General features: G+C 39.2%; 1 protein-coding gene and 1 non-coding gene across 2 annotated transcripts in view; both read right to left on the bottom strand.

Annotated features, from left to right (window-relative positions):
- Nucleotides 1-4,649: 4,649 nt before the first annotated feature.
- The window catches only part of SVEP1 (sushi, von Willebrand factor type A, EGF and pentraxin domain containing 1), a 181,410-nt gene continuing 169,241 nt past the window's right edge, over nucleotides 4,650-16,818 (bottom strand). Inside the window, exons 45-48 of the mRNA XM_066256551.1 lie at nucleotides 14,702-14,797; nucleotides 12,817-12,912; nucleotides 10,181-10,274; nucleotides 4,650-5,041 (exon numbers count right to left, since the gene is read on the bottom strand). Of these exons, the coding sequence (XP_066112648.1) occupies nucleotides 5,020-5,041; nucleotides 10,181-10,274; nucleotides 12,817-12,912; nucleotides 14,702-14,797 (308 nt within the window). The 3' untranslated portion in view covers nucleotides 4,650-5,019. The remainder of the gene's footprint in view (nucleotides 5,042-10,180; nucleotides 10,275-12,816; nucleotides 12,913-14,701; nucleotides 14,798-16,818) is intronic.
- Nucleotides 9,860-9,966, bottom strand: LOC136327974 (U6 spliceosomal RNA). The gene has a single exon (XR_010730021.1). It is a non-coding gene; the product is annotated as a U6 spliceosomal RNA (small nuclear RNA).

The raw sequence follows: 16,818 nt of genomic DNA, 5'->3' as shown, positions 1-16,818 counted from the left end.
AGAAGTCGCATTAATGGTAGGAAGTACTTTATTTATCATTGGTTAACAACAGCATAACAACGTTATTAAAAGGAATTCAGAGACTTATTGTACTTTAAAAGTGTTGGTCTTACATAAAATGTACACATATACTTGTATTTAGTGTTAAACATATTGTATGGCTCTCACGAAATTACATTTTAAAATATGTGGCGTTCATGGCTCTCTCAGCAGAAAAGGTTTCTGACTCCTGTCCTAAACTATAAAAGGTCCTCAAGAGACTTGCAACCAGGGGAGCAGAGGGAAGCAGTGCTCAACCCGGGGCTAACCCCTGAACCTTTCTCCAGGCTCCCTTTCCTCCGGCTTCCCAGTGGCCAAAGCAGCCCCACCGAGGCTCTCCTGGGGCTTCTTCTCTTCTTGGCCCTTTCTTGTTTCACTGTCCTCAGCTTTAATAAACCTACTCTCAAAATAAAAAAATAAATAAAAGCTTTTGGAATTTTTACCAGTGGTCTAATGCCAATCACTCAGTACTTCTCTCTCTCTCCCACTTTCTAATATTTTGTAACAAAAATTTCACTGATTCACTGGGGAACAAATTTTTTTCATTTTCTGTTGCATGAAGTTTTAGAACTGTTTCTATATATTTCTGCATCACTCATTCCAAATCTGAAATCTGTTTTTTGGAGCATGCTCTAGTTTTTATGCAATTTTAATTTCTTTTTGTTACAGTTAATGGCATGCATTGGTTTTTAAATTGGAGTTAAAGGACAACGACTCTTGGATTGAACATAACCACAAGGCAATTAATGTTTTACAAACATCACTTCTACATAGTTGTAGTTGTTTAAAAATGTAAAAAATTATTATCTGATAAAAACACCTTATTTTGTCTTAAGATTGAATTATGGCTTCTTCAAGTAGGCGTAAATGTAAGAATAGTCCTGACACCTTCTGTTATATATGTGGCTGTTACACACTTCAACGTCAAAGGCGTAATATTTCATCATTTGTGACACGTGCATATATTGCCTATTTTCAGTGGTTCCAATTGGTTATTCAACTCATCTGCGAGAAGATTATAATGACATAAAAATTGTCCTCGACTTTCTGAAGTATGAGGAGCATAATTGGATCATTTGTGTGGATCTTAAAATGGCAAATTTCCTGCTAGGACAACAGAGAGGTTTCACGAAGTATTCTCGCTTTCTATGTTTGTGGGACAGCCGAGCTCTGGAGAAACACTGGACACAGAAGCAGTGGCTGAAACGTGAAGCTCTGGAAGTAGGGATGCAAAATATTGTGAATGAACCTGTAGTTAATCAAGACAGGGTCATTTTTCCCTCACTTCACATCAAACTTGGCTTAATGAAGCAGTTTGTTCAGGCTTTGAATAGAGAAAGTGAATGCTTTCAACATATTATTTCTGCTTTTCCTGCCTTGTCTTTTGAGAAGATAAAAGCAGGTGTATTCAATGGACCTCAAATTCGAACCCTCATACGTGATGAAGAATTTGCCAGGAAAATGAATAAGGAGGAGAAAGCAGCATGGCAGTCTTTTGTGGCAATTACAAAGAACTTCCTTGGCAACAAAAAAGCAGAAAACTATGAACTTCTGGTTCAAAGTATGCTGTTAGCTTTCCGCGACATTGGATGTAACACGAGCATTAAGATTCACTTCCTGAACATTCACCTTGATAAGTTTCCCGAAAATCTTGGAGCTGTTAGTGATGAGCAGACTACTGCTGAAGCATCAAACGAGATTGTCCTCAACAAGCACACAAACGCAAGAGCTACAAACGCAAATTTTTGCCTGAATAGAATTTAAATAAGAGTTGCGCAAAATTTATGATTAAAATAAGTGTTTTAATATGTTCTATTTCAAAACTGTAGACAAATTCTGATGCAATCATAGCTTTTAGTGTATTAGTGTATTTACTGCATTATATAAATTATTATATTTTCACAAAGGTGATGCCCAAGATGACATTCTACTTCATTATGTTAAACTAAATGTTGAAAATTTTACAATAAGATGAAAACCTAAAATCTTGAATTGCAAAAAAACTGTAGCTTACAGAGAAAAACTAATGTTAGATTTAAGATCAGCACACTTGAATTAGGTAAGAACAAGTGTTTTTGTTCCCCAGTGTTATTGATGTTTTCTTGATACTTGTGAGTATTTGAATAGAATATTTGAATTTATGATTGCATTGATACTTTTGTGATTCTTGACCCAGCATGTACTATTTTAATTACATTTTTTGATTTTTAGTGAAGATGATTCTATGAATTATTTTCCTTAAAACAGTTTAATTTCCCTTTTGTAGTCTTAACGAACACTAAAATACATAATTTGGTCACGCTACTCCCTGCACCCATCTCTAAATCAATATGGCAAGTGTGATTGGAACTACACTAGGATTATAATTTTATTTGGAAAAATTAAATATCTTTAAGACATTTTGTTCTCTCATCCAAGAAATGGAATGCTCCTCATTATTTCAGCATTTATAAATGTTTATAGATTTCCAGATGTAATTTTATAGTGTTCTTCTTTGTGACCACATACGTATCTTATTTATATAATACATACATATGTTATTGATGTTCTGACTAAGATCTTTTTCATTATATTTCTATTTATAATGACATGCAGAAAAGCTCTTTGTTTTTGTATATTTATTATGCAACCATCCAGTTTGCTGAACTCAGTATTTCTAATGGATTTTCATTTTATAAGATATATCATTGTATCTTCCACCAAAATGAAAATTGTGACTCTTATTTTTCTCATTTTATACCCTTTATTAATTTTATAAATTGATGTGCTATGGCTCTGGCTGGAACTCATAGAATGATATTTAAAATCAGTGCAGACAACCTTTTTGCTTTGTTTCTGATTTAAAGAAAAACATTTAGCGGTTCACTGATTATAGTTGGCTTGAAACTGATATGCTTTAGTATGCATGACAAGCACTCTTACTTCTTTTTTTTTTTAGAAATTTAAGAATGCACTGTGAATATACCTGTACTTAAGATTAAAAACAAACAAACAAAAAAACCAAAATAACGTTCTTCAACAAATTTTGTAACTCACATTTCTAGAGCTGTAGAACTTCATATTATTTTCAACCTCACTTTGATGGTGCTTTATTTCTTGTGCTGTCTGCATAACACAATTAATTTTTTTTTTTTTTTTTTTTTTAGTGAGAGGAACAGAGACAGAGAGAGTGACTGATAGGGACAGACAGGCAGGAAGGGAGAGAGATGAGAAACATCAATTCTTTGTTGCGGCACCTTGGTTGTTCATTGATTGCTTTCTCATATGTGCCTTGACCTGGGGGCTGCAGTTGAGCCAGTGACCCCTTGCTCAAGTCAGTGACCTTGGGCTCAAGCCAGTGACCTTCGGCATCAATACCAGCAACCTTTGGGCTCAAGTTAGCAACCATGGGGTCATGTCTATAATCCCATGCTCAAGCCAATGACCTCAGGATTTTGAACTTGGGTCCTCTGTGTCCCAGGCTGAGGCTCTATCCACTGTGCCACCACCTTGTCAGGCATAACACAACAAATTTGACTTACTGTGAAATATGGATCTTTTAATCAATTCAGAGTAACCCAATACAAATTTTATTTAGTAGGTACACTTTCAGGACTGAGTTCTGTTTTCAACTGCAGTAGCTTTCCTGAGCTAAAATTTTCTGGTACTATCTTCCTATTATGTGACTTTTGAAATTTATTTTATAGTTTTATGATTATAAATGACAAAGAGCAACAAGGTTTGGAAGTTGACAGAATATAAATAAACAAGAGCATATAAGATTGGTCAAGAGAGTGAATGTCAGGAGGAGGAGTTGATAGCTGATGGAAGTTCAGGGCAGTGAAGAGAATGACCCGGTCAATAAGATCTTTTCCATTACTCATTGCTCCACAGTGTTACAGTGCACCTTGTACTCTATGTGGGAGTAGTTCTCCCAGAGGATGGAGACAAGTTGTCTGTGATATTCCTATTTTAAACAAAATCTAGTATTTGGCTTTATTATCCAGAAGTTTGGGGAGGTCTTTATCCTAGTAGCAGTATAGTGATGGAGTTAGGTGGAGCAGGGGGCTTGTGGAAGCTCAGCTCTGCCTAGAGTAGCCTCGATTCTCTTATGCAGGTGGGACCATGAGCAGAGTTCTGGGGAACTTGTCCCATTTGCATTTTTCTGCCCTCCAATTGCTATCGCCTTTCTCCCAAAACAGTGAATTGTGAGATTATGACCCAGAAAAGGTTCTCTACTAATCTTCTAGTTCTTGTATCTTTTTATTCTTGCTGCTAGAAGGAAGAGGAGCACTTTATTTTGTGAGCCATGGTCATTAGTCTCTTCCCGCCTTCCACTAAATTCATGCTGGTGGCTTTCCAAAGGCTGGGAAAAGAATCAGTCAGGCTGCCCTCAGCCCCAGAACAGCATTCTGTGTGGAGGGTAGTAGATTCAATAGTTATTGCCTGATTAAATAAAGAAACACTTCCCTGTTGCACATATTGTAAAGAAGACGGAACTAGAACGAAGGCATCTCCCCTACTGTCATTTCTCGGTACCCTACCTGTGATTCTGTCCCACTCCAGTAGCGTTAAGTCATTAATCCTCTTCAACGTTCCGTGCTCACCTCACAAAATGGCACTATCCAGCCAAATGTTATTTATTAGCAAAATATATTTTAATTGAAACATCATTTTAGGTAAATGTATAAAAATGTGTCCCAGGAACTTTCCCAATAGACAGCAGAGTATGTACATTTTGCGAGTGGAGCAGCATCTATTTAATATATTTTTATATAGAAAATACAGGCATAGTTTAAAAATGGAAACATGTAAGAAAGTTTGTCACCAGGAATAACAAAATATAACACAAAATGAAAAGGTAAACCCCAAATAACAAGTATACTAAACGAAACAAGACCCAGCACCGTGTGGAATGTCTTTGCACGAGTTCCAGGACGCCCTGGACTACACCAGGAAGAGATGCTCCGGTTTTAGGAGAGCTGCTTGGTTGTGCGGTGGTTAAAACCCAGTCCTCCTTTTCCTGGAACAAAAAAACAACGGGATTCAACAGGAAAGACTGAACTGAAGGGGTAATAACCCTCTTGGGGCTGACTGAAACAGGATCGAAAGTCTCAGACACCCGGGCATTGTCCGTGGCGTTGTTTGTACAGACGGGAGTCATTCCTTGAGACAACTAAGAGGTATGAAGAACACGTGCTAACTAATGAAAAGATCTGAGAATCAGCAGACCTGGGTTTTAGTCCTGGCTCTGTCACTAGTTTCCTGTCTGATAGCCCTCTCTCTCATCTGTAAAATGAGGGGATTGGACTTTGTGAACCCAAAGTTCTCTTAAAGCAACAATAGCCTTTAGTTTTTAGTTATGGTATTTGTTTAGGATCCATTTTCTGAAGAAGCAGATAGAAACTAGGGGAAGCATAATCTCTTTCTTAAGCGTTGAACTACCAGGAACAATTCCAGGTCCGTCTCATTCTTCAGTAGAGAAGGTTAGTGTTGGAGGGATTTAATGAACGCTTCAGGACATTTCTTCACTAGCTGTCACAGATGTCCAGAAATTGCTTCATCTGTCAACAAGCATTTACTGCACATTACTTTTTGTGTCTGTGCTAAATACAAGAGACATGATCTTTTAAGCCCTCAGTCTCATGGGAGAGAAAAATTGAAAAGTCACTTGTAAAATCTATTGTTTTGATTTCTGAGGAAAGCTTTCTCTCTCTCCCATTTCGGGGAATTACATCCCATCTTTCTTTTCTCTGAGAATCGCCAGCCTCCTCTCTCCTTTACGCCAAGGTAAGGTGAAAGTCTGGCAAAATGACCTTTCATGTTAGTCCAACCTAACCCAACCTAGGACCACAGCTGACCGATCCAATAGTGGGTCCCCAAATCCACCTGGACTAGTCAGTTCTCCTGGAGTGTTAAACCGGGTTAGCACACTGTTCCTGTAGCTACTGTGGTAGGCCATGTAAACTGTGGAGCTGTAAGCGGTCCCGCGTTTCCATGTGAACCGAACAGTGGAGCAAACCTCTCTGCAGCAAGAGGGAGGATGGAGTGGGCGCTACAGAGGGAAGGTGAGACAGGGGGTGGGGAGGCTTCGGGTGGCGTTCAAGTCCTCAATCTGATCCTCCCGTTGCTCAGCCTCCCCAGGCATTTGGGTTCCATGCAAGGTCCCTCTCTTGTGATAACAAACTCCTTTCTTTCCTTAAGCTAGTTGGAGTTGCAATTAGAAAGTCTTAATATGGATCTTTTAGAACAACAGATCACAGTATAATGGGGGAGACTATAATTCTCTGGTCAAAGTTGATCTTTCCTTGAATATGGCTTATATTTCTCAGAGTAATTTGTCATATTTTTTTATTCCTACTGTGGGGTGGTCAAGCAATGAGGGATAGTCACGTGAAACACCAGACCCGGAAACTTTGGCTAGAACCGCCCGCCCACATCCAGGCGCGCCAAAAGAAACTTCCCAGAAGCCTTTTGAAAAACAAAGTGACTTTCTGCCAGCCAGTGAGATTTCACCATGTCATATTAGCTCGACCACCCCAGATGGGACCCTTTAAATATCTCTCACGCTGGACACCCCATGTGACTTCCCTGGCCTCTCTGTCGCTAGGACCAGGGAACCTCGTTGGGCAGGAAGTGCTCTGTACTCAATAAAGCCTTTTATTATTCCACACTTTGTGGCTCCGGCCCCTTCCTTCTTCCTCAGCGGGGAAAAATGCCTTACACCTATATCAAACTTTTGCATAAAAATGTAATTTTGTTCTTTTTTATTAGACAGAATTTTCATATAAACCAGTAACTACCGTCCCCTTGTCAAGAAAGTCTCCTTCGGGAGCACCTGGATGTTACAGAGCCACACAAACTCTGGGTTCCTTTTCTTATCTGCTGTTGAGATATTAAGTCTAGAATTATAAGAATGTCATGAAATAATTTCTTCCTTCTTGAGTCACTGCCATTCTTATTTCTTTTATCTTTTCTTGTTTTTTATTTTTCACTTTTCCTCATTTTCCCCAGAAAACCATTCCAGTTTGACTCTCATTTTCTATATTGTTTCAACTCCACTTTCAGGTAAAATTATCATCTTTATCTTGGAGGCTTCTGAATATACTTGAACAATCTAGATATACCTGTACAGTCCAATCCAATTTTGCTCTTTGGGGTTCAGTTTATTTTTTTTCTCTCTGCAGATGATATGAAGAAATTCATGGGCACAAGACAGATTTTTTTTTCTGTTAATTTAATTTGTATTTAAGTAATTTTGTCTTTGCAAGTTGGCTTTGACTTACCAATAAAAATTAAAGGAAATAGAAAATTAGAGTTGTTTTCAGTTAAGTGAATATCTCATTTCTGAAAATGAAAATGGAAATAGCCCTTTGTTTTTCATGATTCCTACAAGATGGAAGAAAATGTAGATTACACAAAACTAAATGATGTAATGCAACGATGCACATTGAAAAGTTTAAGATGGAGCTGGTAACATTCCAACATTGTAGTTTCTGTGAGGACAAATATTTTAATACTTAAAATATTTTATCTATGGTATGATACAAGTTATCTGACATTTCCTGAGGTTTAGAAAGTTTTATATTTTGAGAAAGAAGAAACAACAAAGCTGGAGGCATGACCCTCCCTGATTTCAAACTATAGTAATTAAAACAGTATAGTATTGGTATAAAAGCAGACATGCAGGTCAAGGAAGCAGAATAGAGAGCCCACAAATAAACCCATGGATACATGGTCACTTAATTTGTGTCAAAGGAGTCAAGAATATACAGTAGGGAAAGGACAGTCTCTTCAATAAATGAGAAAACTGGGCCCCGGCTGGCTAGCTCAGTGGTAGAGTGTTGGCCTGGCGTGCAGAAGTCCCAGGTTCGATTCCCGGCCAGAGCACACAGGAGAAGCACCAATCTGCTTCTCCACCCCTCCCCCTCTCTGTCTCTCTCTTCCCCTCCTGTAGCCGAGGCTCCATTAGAGCAAAGTTGGCCCAGGCGCTGAGGATATAGCTCCATGGCCTCTGCCTCAGGCACTAGAACGGCTATGGTTGCAACAGAGCAACGCCCCAGATGGGCAGAGCATCACCCCCTGGTGGGTGTGCTGGGTGGATCCCTGTCAGGCGCATGCGGGAGTCTGACTGCCTCCCCATTTCCAACTTCAGAAAAATACAAAAAAAGTTAAATAAATAAATGGGAAAACTGGCTAGCCATGTGCAAAGGAATGAAACTGTATTTTTCCCTACACAAACATTAACTCAAAATGAATTAAAGACCTGAATGTAAAACCTGAAACCATAAAATTTCTAGAAGAAAACATAAGCCATAGGCTCTTTGACATTGATCTTGACAATGATTTTTTTGGATTTGACACCAAAAGCAAAATCAACACAAGCAAATATCAACAAGAAGGACTGCATCAAGCTAAAAAGTTTCTGCACAGCAAAGAAAATTATCAACAAAATGGAAAGACAACCTACCGAATGGGAAAAAATGTTCACAAGCCTTACAGCTGGTAAAGAATTAATATCAAAAATACATAAACAACTCATACAACTCAAAAACCAAAAACAATCTGATTTTTAAAACGGGCAGATAATTCAAATAGATATTTTTTCCAAAGAAGACATACAGATGGCCAATAGACATGAAAAGATGCTCAAAATGCTAATCATCAGAGAAATGCAAATTAAAACTACAATGAAATTTTACCTCACACCTGTTAGAATGGGTATTATGAAAAAGACTAGAAATCACAAGTGTTGGCAAGGATGTGGAGGAAAGAGAAACCTTGTGCATTATTGGTGAGAATGCAAATTGGTGTGACTACTATGGAAAACAGTAGGGTGGGTCCTCAAAAAAATAAGAATAGAACTACTCTATGATCCAGCAATTTCACTTCTGGAATATTATTCAGCCATAAAAACAAAAATATTGACATTTTCAACAACAAAGATGAACCCTGAGTACATCTGCTAACTGAAATAAGCCAGAGAAAAACAAATACCATATGATCTCATTTAAGTGTGGAATCTAAAAAACAAACAAACAAGCAAACAATCAACCCAAATTCATGTACACAGAGAACAGATCGGTGGTTGCAAGAGGTGGCGGTGGAGGGGTAGAGGGTTGCTGAAGTGGATTAAGAAGCCAAAGGGTATACACATCCTGTTGTAAAATAAATAAGTCGCAGGATGTAAAGTGCAGCCTGGTGACTATAATTAATAATATGTTACTGTATATATGAAAGTTGTTGAGAGAGTACATCTTAAAAGTTCTCATAATAAGAAAAAAAGCTTTGTAACTATGGATGGTGATAGATGTTAACTAGACTGATTGTGATGATCATTTCACTATATATATATACAGATATCAAATCATTATATTGTATACTTGGAAACTAATATATGTTGTACACCAATAATTTTTTTAACTTTTATTTTTAACTTTTTTTTAACTTTTATAACTATTTTCCCTTTGACTAATATTGGTGATGATCTTTTCTTAATTATATATATCTAGATAGAAATCAGAAACCAATTGACAGAATATATATTTTCATAAATTCTCTTATAGTCAATTAAATACTGAACATATATATAACAAATATAAAAAAATTTTTACTTTGAAAATAAACAATTCTTATAATCAATTTCAATGCTATTTTTATTGTAACCAGGAATGCAAATGAATGCCAAAAACATGTATTGAGTTTATTATTTACTTTACATCTTTGAATATAAAGAATACAATCTTCTATTCAAGAAGGAAGTTAATTATGTAACCCATTTTTTTGCGTGTGTGTGTGTGTGTGTGTGTGTGTGTGAGAGAGAGAGAGAGAGAGAGAGAGAGAAAACGTAGAATGCTTCACAAATTTGTGCGTCATCCTTGTATAGGGGTCAAACTAAGCTGCTCTGTACTATTACAATTTTAGTATATGTGCTGCCAAAATGAGCACAATACTATTTATTTTTCAAATATCATTGTTTTATTTGTCAATCTTTAACTAATATTTCTTTGCATTGGTTTTAGTTCAGATTTAAAGAGTATATCTCAAAATGGGTATTTTTAGATAAAAAGTACACTAGAGATACCTTCTGGTTCTTGAACAACTTAACGTGAATTTCGACCTCTTTATGTTAGAGATATACATGAGTTTTGGGTTGTCTTACCTGGAACAGTCGTGTCCAGTCCAAGCCGAGAGACAATGGCATCGGTTTGGTCTTACACATTTTCCACCATTTAAACAGGCAGACTGGCAAACAGCTGGGATAAAGAAATTCATGCATTTACTTAGTTAATACTTAGCAATTCTGAAGCTATACTGAAAGGTGTGAAAAAGATTTGACTCTGTTTTCTGCTCCAGCCACCACCCCGTCCTCAGGGACTGTCTGTATTACACATCTCTGCCACTTCGCTTGACCGCCTGTAGTTTATGCGGTGCCATGTCCTTCTTCCTTCCAAGCTAGTCAGTTTTCATACTTAAATCCTGGGCTAAGTTCTATTTACGTATTGAAACCTTTGCTGATAACTTCAGTCCACTGATTTTTTTTCTTTTTTAAGATATTTTTTATTTATGTAACTGATTTGACACATACTGCTGTGAATATTTTATAGGCTCAAATAGACTGTAAATCTCTTGAGGGAGATAGCATTGAACTCGATGATTGAGTCATTATGCTAGATATCAGATCCTATGATAATAAATCAGGCACACAGGTTGTCTAAAATAACAAATGATTCAAAAGTGTTTGTGTTTGTTAGGAAACATATTTCATGACTTTTACCAGCTGTAATTGGCACTATGGAACCTGGAGTAGAGTTAAAAATTAGCCACTGATGAAACCCTGAGTGAACACCCAAAGATTTACTACAAAGACATCTTTCTCACAAATTTACAGGCTCAGCACCAAACTCTTCATTTGCATGAATCTATTTGCTAAAGAATTCAAGGAGGCAAAAAGTGATAAAGACCTAACACCAGCAAGTTTAACATATCAAAGAGGCGAACTCCCTATGGGAAGAGAATAAAATGCCTGTTGGGAGAAAGCTAGAAGTGAGAAACTCCCAGCATCCCAGCCTCTATTTCAGCCTCATTATAGCCTGGAAAGGTACCTTCCCCAGATGAACAGCTTATCTTTGGTGAGATAGAAATAGATGTCATTTCTTTAATCATCCATTCGTACAGTATGGGGGAAATGCCAGCAAGTACTAGGCACTCGATAAGCACTAGGTTAGAAGAGGGAGGACAAGAAATAAAATTTTAGTCTTCGTCCTTGGGGAGCTCTCTTGGTGAGTTAAGAGTAAGAGGAGGCCAAGAGAACGCACGTATTGGCAATTCTATAAAAGGAAGTTGAGAAACAAAGCAGGCTTTAAAATAGCAAAAATGAAACCCAATAATCTACAACCAACTCCCCATAGATTCTGCTTACTAATATAAACGCCAGTACTCCTTTTCAGGAGCAGGACTTAGTGGTGTGCCCAACTGTACTAACAAATTAGTTATTATTTTCACTTCCCTGTCTAAGAGCTCAACATCTCCCTCCTGCGCTATAGCAAGGAAAGCCCCAGTGTTTCATTCTGAGCCACCTTCTCATGTGTCTATTGCGCAGTCTTATTTTTTGTGCCATGGGTGTTTCCTGTTGATGACTGACATATCTTTTTTTTTTTTTTTTTTACAGAGACAGAGAGAGAGAGTCAGAGAGAGGGATAGATAGGGACAGACAGACAGGAACGGAGAGAGATGAGAAGCATCAATCATTAGTTTTTCGTTGTGACACCTTAGTTGTTCATTGATTGCTTTCTCATATGTGCCTTGACTGTGGGGCTACAGCTGACCAAGCAACCCCTTGCTCAAGCCAGCGACCTTGGGTCCAAGCTGGTGAGCGTTTTTGCTCAAAACAGATGAGCCTGCGCTCAAGCTGGCAACCTCAGAGTCTAGAACCTCGACGCTCTATCCACTGCACCACCGCCTGGTCAGGCCATATCTCTATTTTCAATCCAGATGTCTCTTCTGGGAATCTAAATCATCATCCAACTGCCTAGCAGACCTTCCCCTTGTGTGTTCCACAGGCCCCTCAAAGCATGTCAATACTTAACTCCTTATCTAAACCTAAACCAGCTCTTTGGAGTTCTTGTTTCGGCAAATAGCATCCCTTCCCATTCAGGGGGAAAAACACGGGAAATACCTGTGTGGACTCTTTTCATACTTTTACTCCCACAATCAAACCTAGAACCAGGTAGTGCTGGCTCCCTCCCTAACTTCCTTCATATCTGTCCTTTTGGGGTATCATTTCTCCAAATGTTATTACCTCTTGTCAATTTTGCTTTGATCATTTCCTAACCGGTCTCCCTATTGATAGTCTTGCTTTCTGCCATTTCCCATTCAGCTGCCAAAAGTCATCTTTCTAAAAGAAAGTCTGATTACATCACTTTCCTGCTAAGAACCCTTAGGTGGCTTCTACTGCTCACAAAACACCATCCAGCATCTTGACCTTGGCACTCAAAAATCAATGTTCTTCAGAACCTCTGCATCATGTTTATCTCTAAGTTCTGCAGAACAGAGCAGATGACAGGAAGAAGGCTGAAACTCCGTCAACTCAGATGCTCTTCTCTGGCACACAACCCGGAAAGCTGCCTCGGAGGCAGCCATTTAGTTTAGCATCTAGACTCCCGTTCGAGAGACCATTTTGAGGAATTCCTGAGAGACGTTGGTACCTTTATTTTTTCACTGCTGCCTCAGAATGTGAGTCCCACTCATCAGTGTCCTCTAGGACTTCATGACAACATACGGTGAGCGGAGGCCTACCTGTATGACAGCGGGACCCTGTCCAGCCAGTTGGGCAGCTGCACTGATAGGGGGCCACACAGCGTCCGCCGTTCAGACAGGGCAGAATGCATATTGCTAGAAAGGAGACCAGACAGGATTGATGAAAAAGCACACACTCAGATATGCTCATGTGTTCAAGAAACATTATCCAGGGGGAGTAAAACCTTGTATGACCCACGAGAGAATCTTCCTGTATGTGTCTGTTTATTAATCAATATCACTGGGAAACACAATTAGGAAAGTAACTCTGGCCCCTTGACCTGCTGTAATGACTAATGCCAAATGCACTCTGTCGGGGAGGACATAGTGTGATCAATATCTGCTAAGTGCTTTGCTTTCCCCTCACAAAACAAGCAGAATGTTCCCCATTTATTACAGTTTCAAATTTCCATTACAAATGACATAAAATGCTCTGAGAGGGTTTGAGGCTCTCTTCCTGTCTTGAATTAAATGTGAGAATGGGAGGCAAAATGGGCTTCCCTGCAGGCTGCTGGCAACACATTAGTAGTGATGGGAAAACTCACTTCTTGTTTCCTTGGAGCTGAGGTCTGACAGCGATTGAATCAGTCCTCTCCTATGCCCTCCACAGTAAGCATTCCTCTTACTAGAAATGACCGAGCCCTTTAAAGAGGCATAGTCTGTTTCAAAGGAGTGAGCTTGTCTATTGGCTTGCTTCTCAACGTGTGGTTCTCAAACCCAAAGCACTGGCATTCCCTAGGAGTTGACTAGAAATACAGAATCTCAGGGCCCAGCTCAGATCCACTGAGTCAGGATCTGCAGTTAACAACCTCTCCCAGATGGTCTGTATGCACACAAAAGCTTGGGAGCCCTGCTCGAACCCAGGAGGGCGGGCACATGCCCAGTGAGCTAAGCAAGGCCAGTTGTTAGGGTACCCACCCCAGGTAAACATTCCCCGAGTCTTTGGACTTTTGCCATTATAGCAGGTCAAGTGTGGGGGCCCTAACTGGGAAGGAATGACTGGGGAGAAGAGGAAGGAAAAATCTAATTTCTCTTCTCTCTTCATCATAGTGAGAATACTTGCTTTCGTGGTGTTAGTGGTTTAAATTTATTTCCATCTTATATTTTTCTTTCCAGATTAGTTGAAATAGTTACACTTAAAAAAGTTTTAGAATCTTATAAGCTATCTAGCCTAAGGGGAAAAAAAAACTGATATAGACCAACGGACATCACATTAGTGACTCAACGTAATTTACATATATCACTCCCAATGAAACATGCAATCATTTTATCCTTACCTGCATTTTTTAAGATATTGAAACAAAGTATGGTTTAAACATTAAAAAAATAAAATTTAAAACCATTTATTCACAGTCTCCTGCAAGTTCAAATAGAAATGTATTACTATGAAAATCAAACTTCTATATTAATTTACCAAGCACTGTATAGATATAGGAGTGCCAACTTTCCTTATTTCCTTAATTGGGAAGAGCTCCCCTTACTGAAAGTGAGTGAACGGTGGGCTGTAAAGTACAATGTTAGGCAATGGCCTGAATATACAAATGTAGCAATGAATGGCCAGGTACAGACATGGACTTGAGATGAGACAAAGGCTGGAACACCCTCTATTACAAGCTCCTTTCCAACATGATCCTTAGAAAACTGCCAGGAGGCATGTGGCGATGGCTCTCATGGATCTTGATCACTGGACTTCCATGGTCATTAATATTGTATATCTCCCGCAACTGATTGACATGTTCAGATAGACCCTTGCTGCTTTGTCTGGCTTGCTACAGGATAAGCAAATAAATTCCTGTCACCAGTACAGTTACTACCTAGTAACTCTGAGTTAGCAGCTTCCAGGCCAATCATTAGGACTCAAAGTAAGATTTGTAGACAGACTCACGTTCTTCACAGAGGCGCCCCATCCAGCCGTCTGGACAGGAACAAGCATTGGGGCGCTGGCAGATACCTCCATTCTGACACGGGAAACGACAGACAGCTGGAAGAGAAGTGGGATGGTCAGACATCTAGAGAGTCATGGAAGGGTGGCTGTCAGAAAATGGGATTGCTCACTTGTACCGCATAATATATCCTTGCTTGAAGCTTTACGGAAGAGAAATAAAACTGAGTCTCAAGATTCAGTTGAGGATAGGCACAAGGGGCTCAGGAGGGCCACAACCAAGCTGGCATAGTTAGTTCTGAGAACAAGGCTATCAAGGTTTTAGTAATTTGGGGAATCGAGAGAGGAGGGAACAAGGTTGTTTGTACAAAGTATATTCTCTTTTGATCTGGACCTGGGGAATGCCCCTTTAGAAGATTTACAAATGCCCTTCCACAGATTGCCTTTGATGGCCAGTAGATCTCTGGTGTTGTCACTGTCCTACACTATCTTAAAACAAGAGAAGAAACAAGGCCCTGGCCAGCTGGTTCAGTGGATAGAGCATCGGCCTAGGGTATGTTCATCCCAGTTTGATTTCCAGTCAGGGTGTGGTAAGGTACCAAAGAATTGAAAAATTAATATTAATATTTTAGGAAAAAGAGTCAGGTTTCTTGGCTCTCTCCTTTCTGTAGAGAGGAATGAGGGAGTTTTTCTGGCTTGCAGAGACATACTGTGTAGAAAACCCCTTTTACTAGGAAGCCTAAAGGGCATTTTATAATTTGAGCTAAGCATACAGAGAGATTTTGTAAATATCATTTTTATACTTGTGTGTGATTTGCACCAACTCAGGGTAGACGACAGCCTTGTATTATAAATAAAAAGAATTTGTGCTAGGTTTTGAATAGAAGTAGAAAGAAAACTTGAATTCCCTCCCTCTCCCCACACCTGTAAGAAAGAAAATAAACACCTAGCCAGGTGTGTGTGTGTGTGTGGGGGGGGAGACTAAGCAAAGCTTTTCCTTTCCCTTTCTTTCTTTCTTTCTTTAAATGGGCCATTCACAAACACTTATCCCCTGATGCCATATAGGCTCCCAGTCCCATCCTGAAGTCTTATGGTTAATGTATAAACCTCTAAACAAAGGAATAGCAGATCAACACTGAAAGATTTAGAAATGTCTTTTAATATGAAAAGCAACATTTTTTGCTATTGTGTTACCTTATAAGTTTTAATATGTAGAAATATTTTTATAAATCCTATAGACAAATGTTATAAGCTTGCTAATAAATTATATCATCTTCTCCTCCTCCTTTTCCTGTCAACTTGTGTGTGATCAAAGGTATATTAACCTGCCTCAGGGCTATATTCTGCATAGCACGATTTGGGTCAGCTTTGCCCTGTGTTAGTCATATGCGGCCGGCATATTAATAAATCTCCTCTTTTTAATAAAACTCCTTAAAAATTTATTTGGACTTGGTGTCTCTACATAAACCCGGTGAAACGTTACTTTATAACAAGGACACACATGAGAAGTAACCATCTGCTTCTCTCACCCTCCCTCTTCCTCTCCCATAGGCAATGGCTCAGTTGGTTCAAGCATCAGCTCCGGGCACTGAGGATAGCTTGGTTGGTCTGACTGTCAGCTCAGGTGCTAAAAATAGTTTGGTTGATTCGAGCATTGGCCCCAGACAGGGGTTGCTGGGTGGATCCTTGTTGGGGCATATGCAAGAGTCTATCTCACTATTTTTCCTCTTCTCACTTAAAAAAAAAAGAGAGAGAGAGAGAAAGAAAAAAAAGAGGAAACAAGAGCAAACAAAAACACAACCCTTTTTTTGACCTATCACTTAGGTGAAACCTGGGCTATTCCTCGAGATGCCACCTCCTCAGCAGCCCTTCTAAGGGAGTTTACACCCCACGTGCTGGTGATCTCATATCTTACTGTTGCTTCCAGACAGTTAGTCTCCTTTCTCCTGTAATAACCCGTGCCATGAAGTTCATGTCATTCATTCACTGACTACCTAAATTCTCCCTGCCCCCACAAGTCATTAAAGACTTTGGCTTTTTCATCCCAAATCCAAATCTGACCATTGTCCATGGGGTCACGCAGACAAACCATCCAACAGCTTGATTATTCTTTTAGTACC

This window comes from Saccopteryx bilineata, chromosome 2 (genome assembly GCF_036850765.1).
Source record: "Saccopteryx bilineata isolate mSacBil1 chromosome 2, mSacBil1_pri_phased_curated, whole genome shotgun sequence".
NCBI classification, from domain to species: domain Eukaryota; kingdom Metazoa; phylum Chordata; class Mammalia; order Chiroptera; family Emballonuridae; genus Saccopteryx; species Saccopteryx bilineata.
Note: the sequence above shows the minus strand (reverse complement) of the source record. Positions and strands in the feature narration are given on the sequence as shown.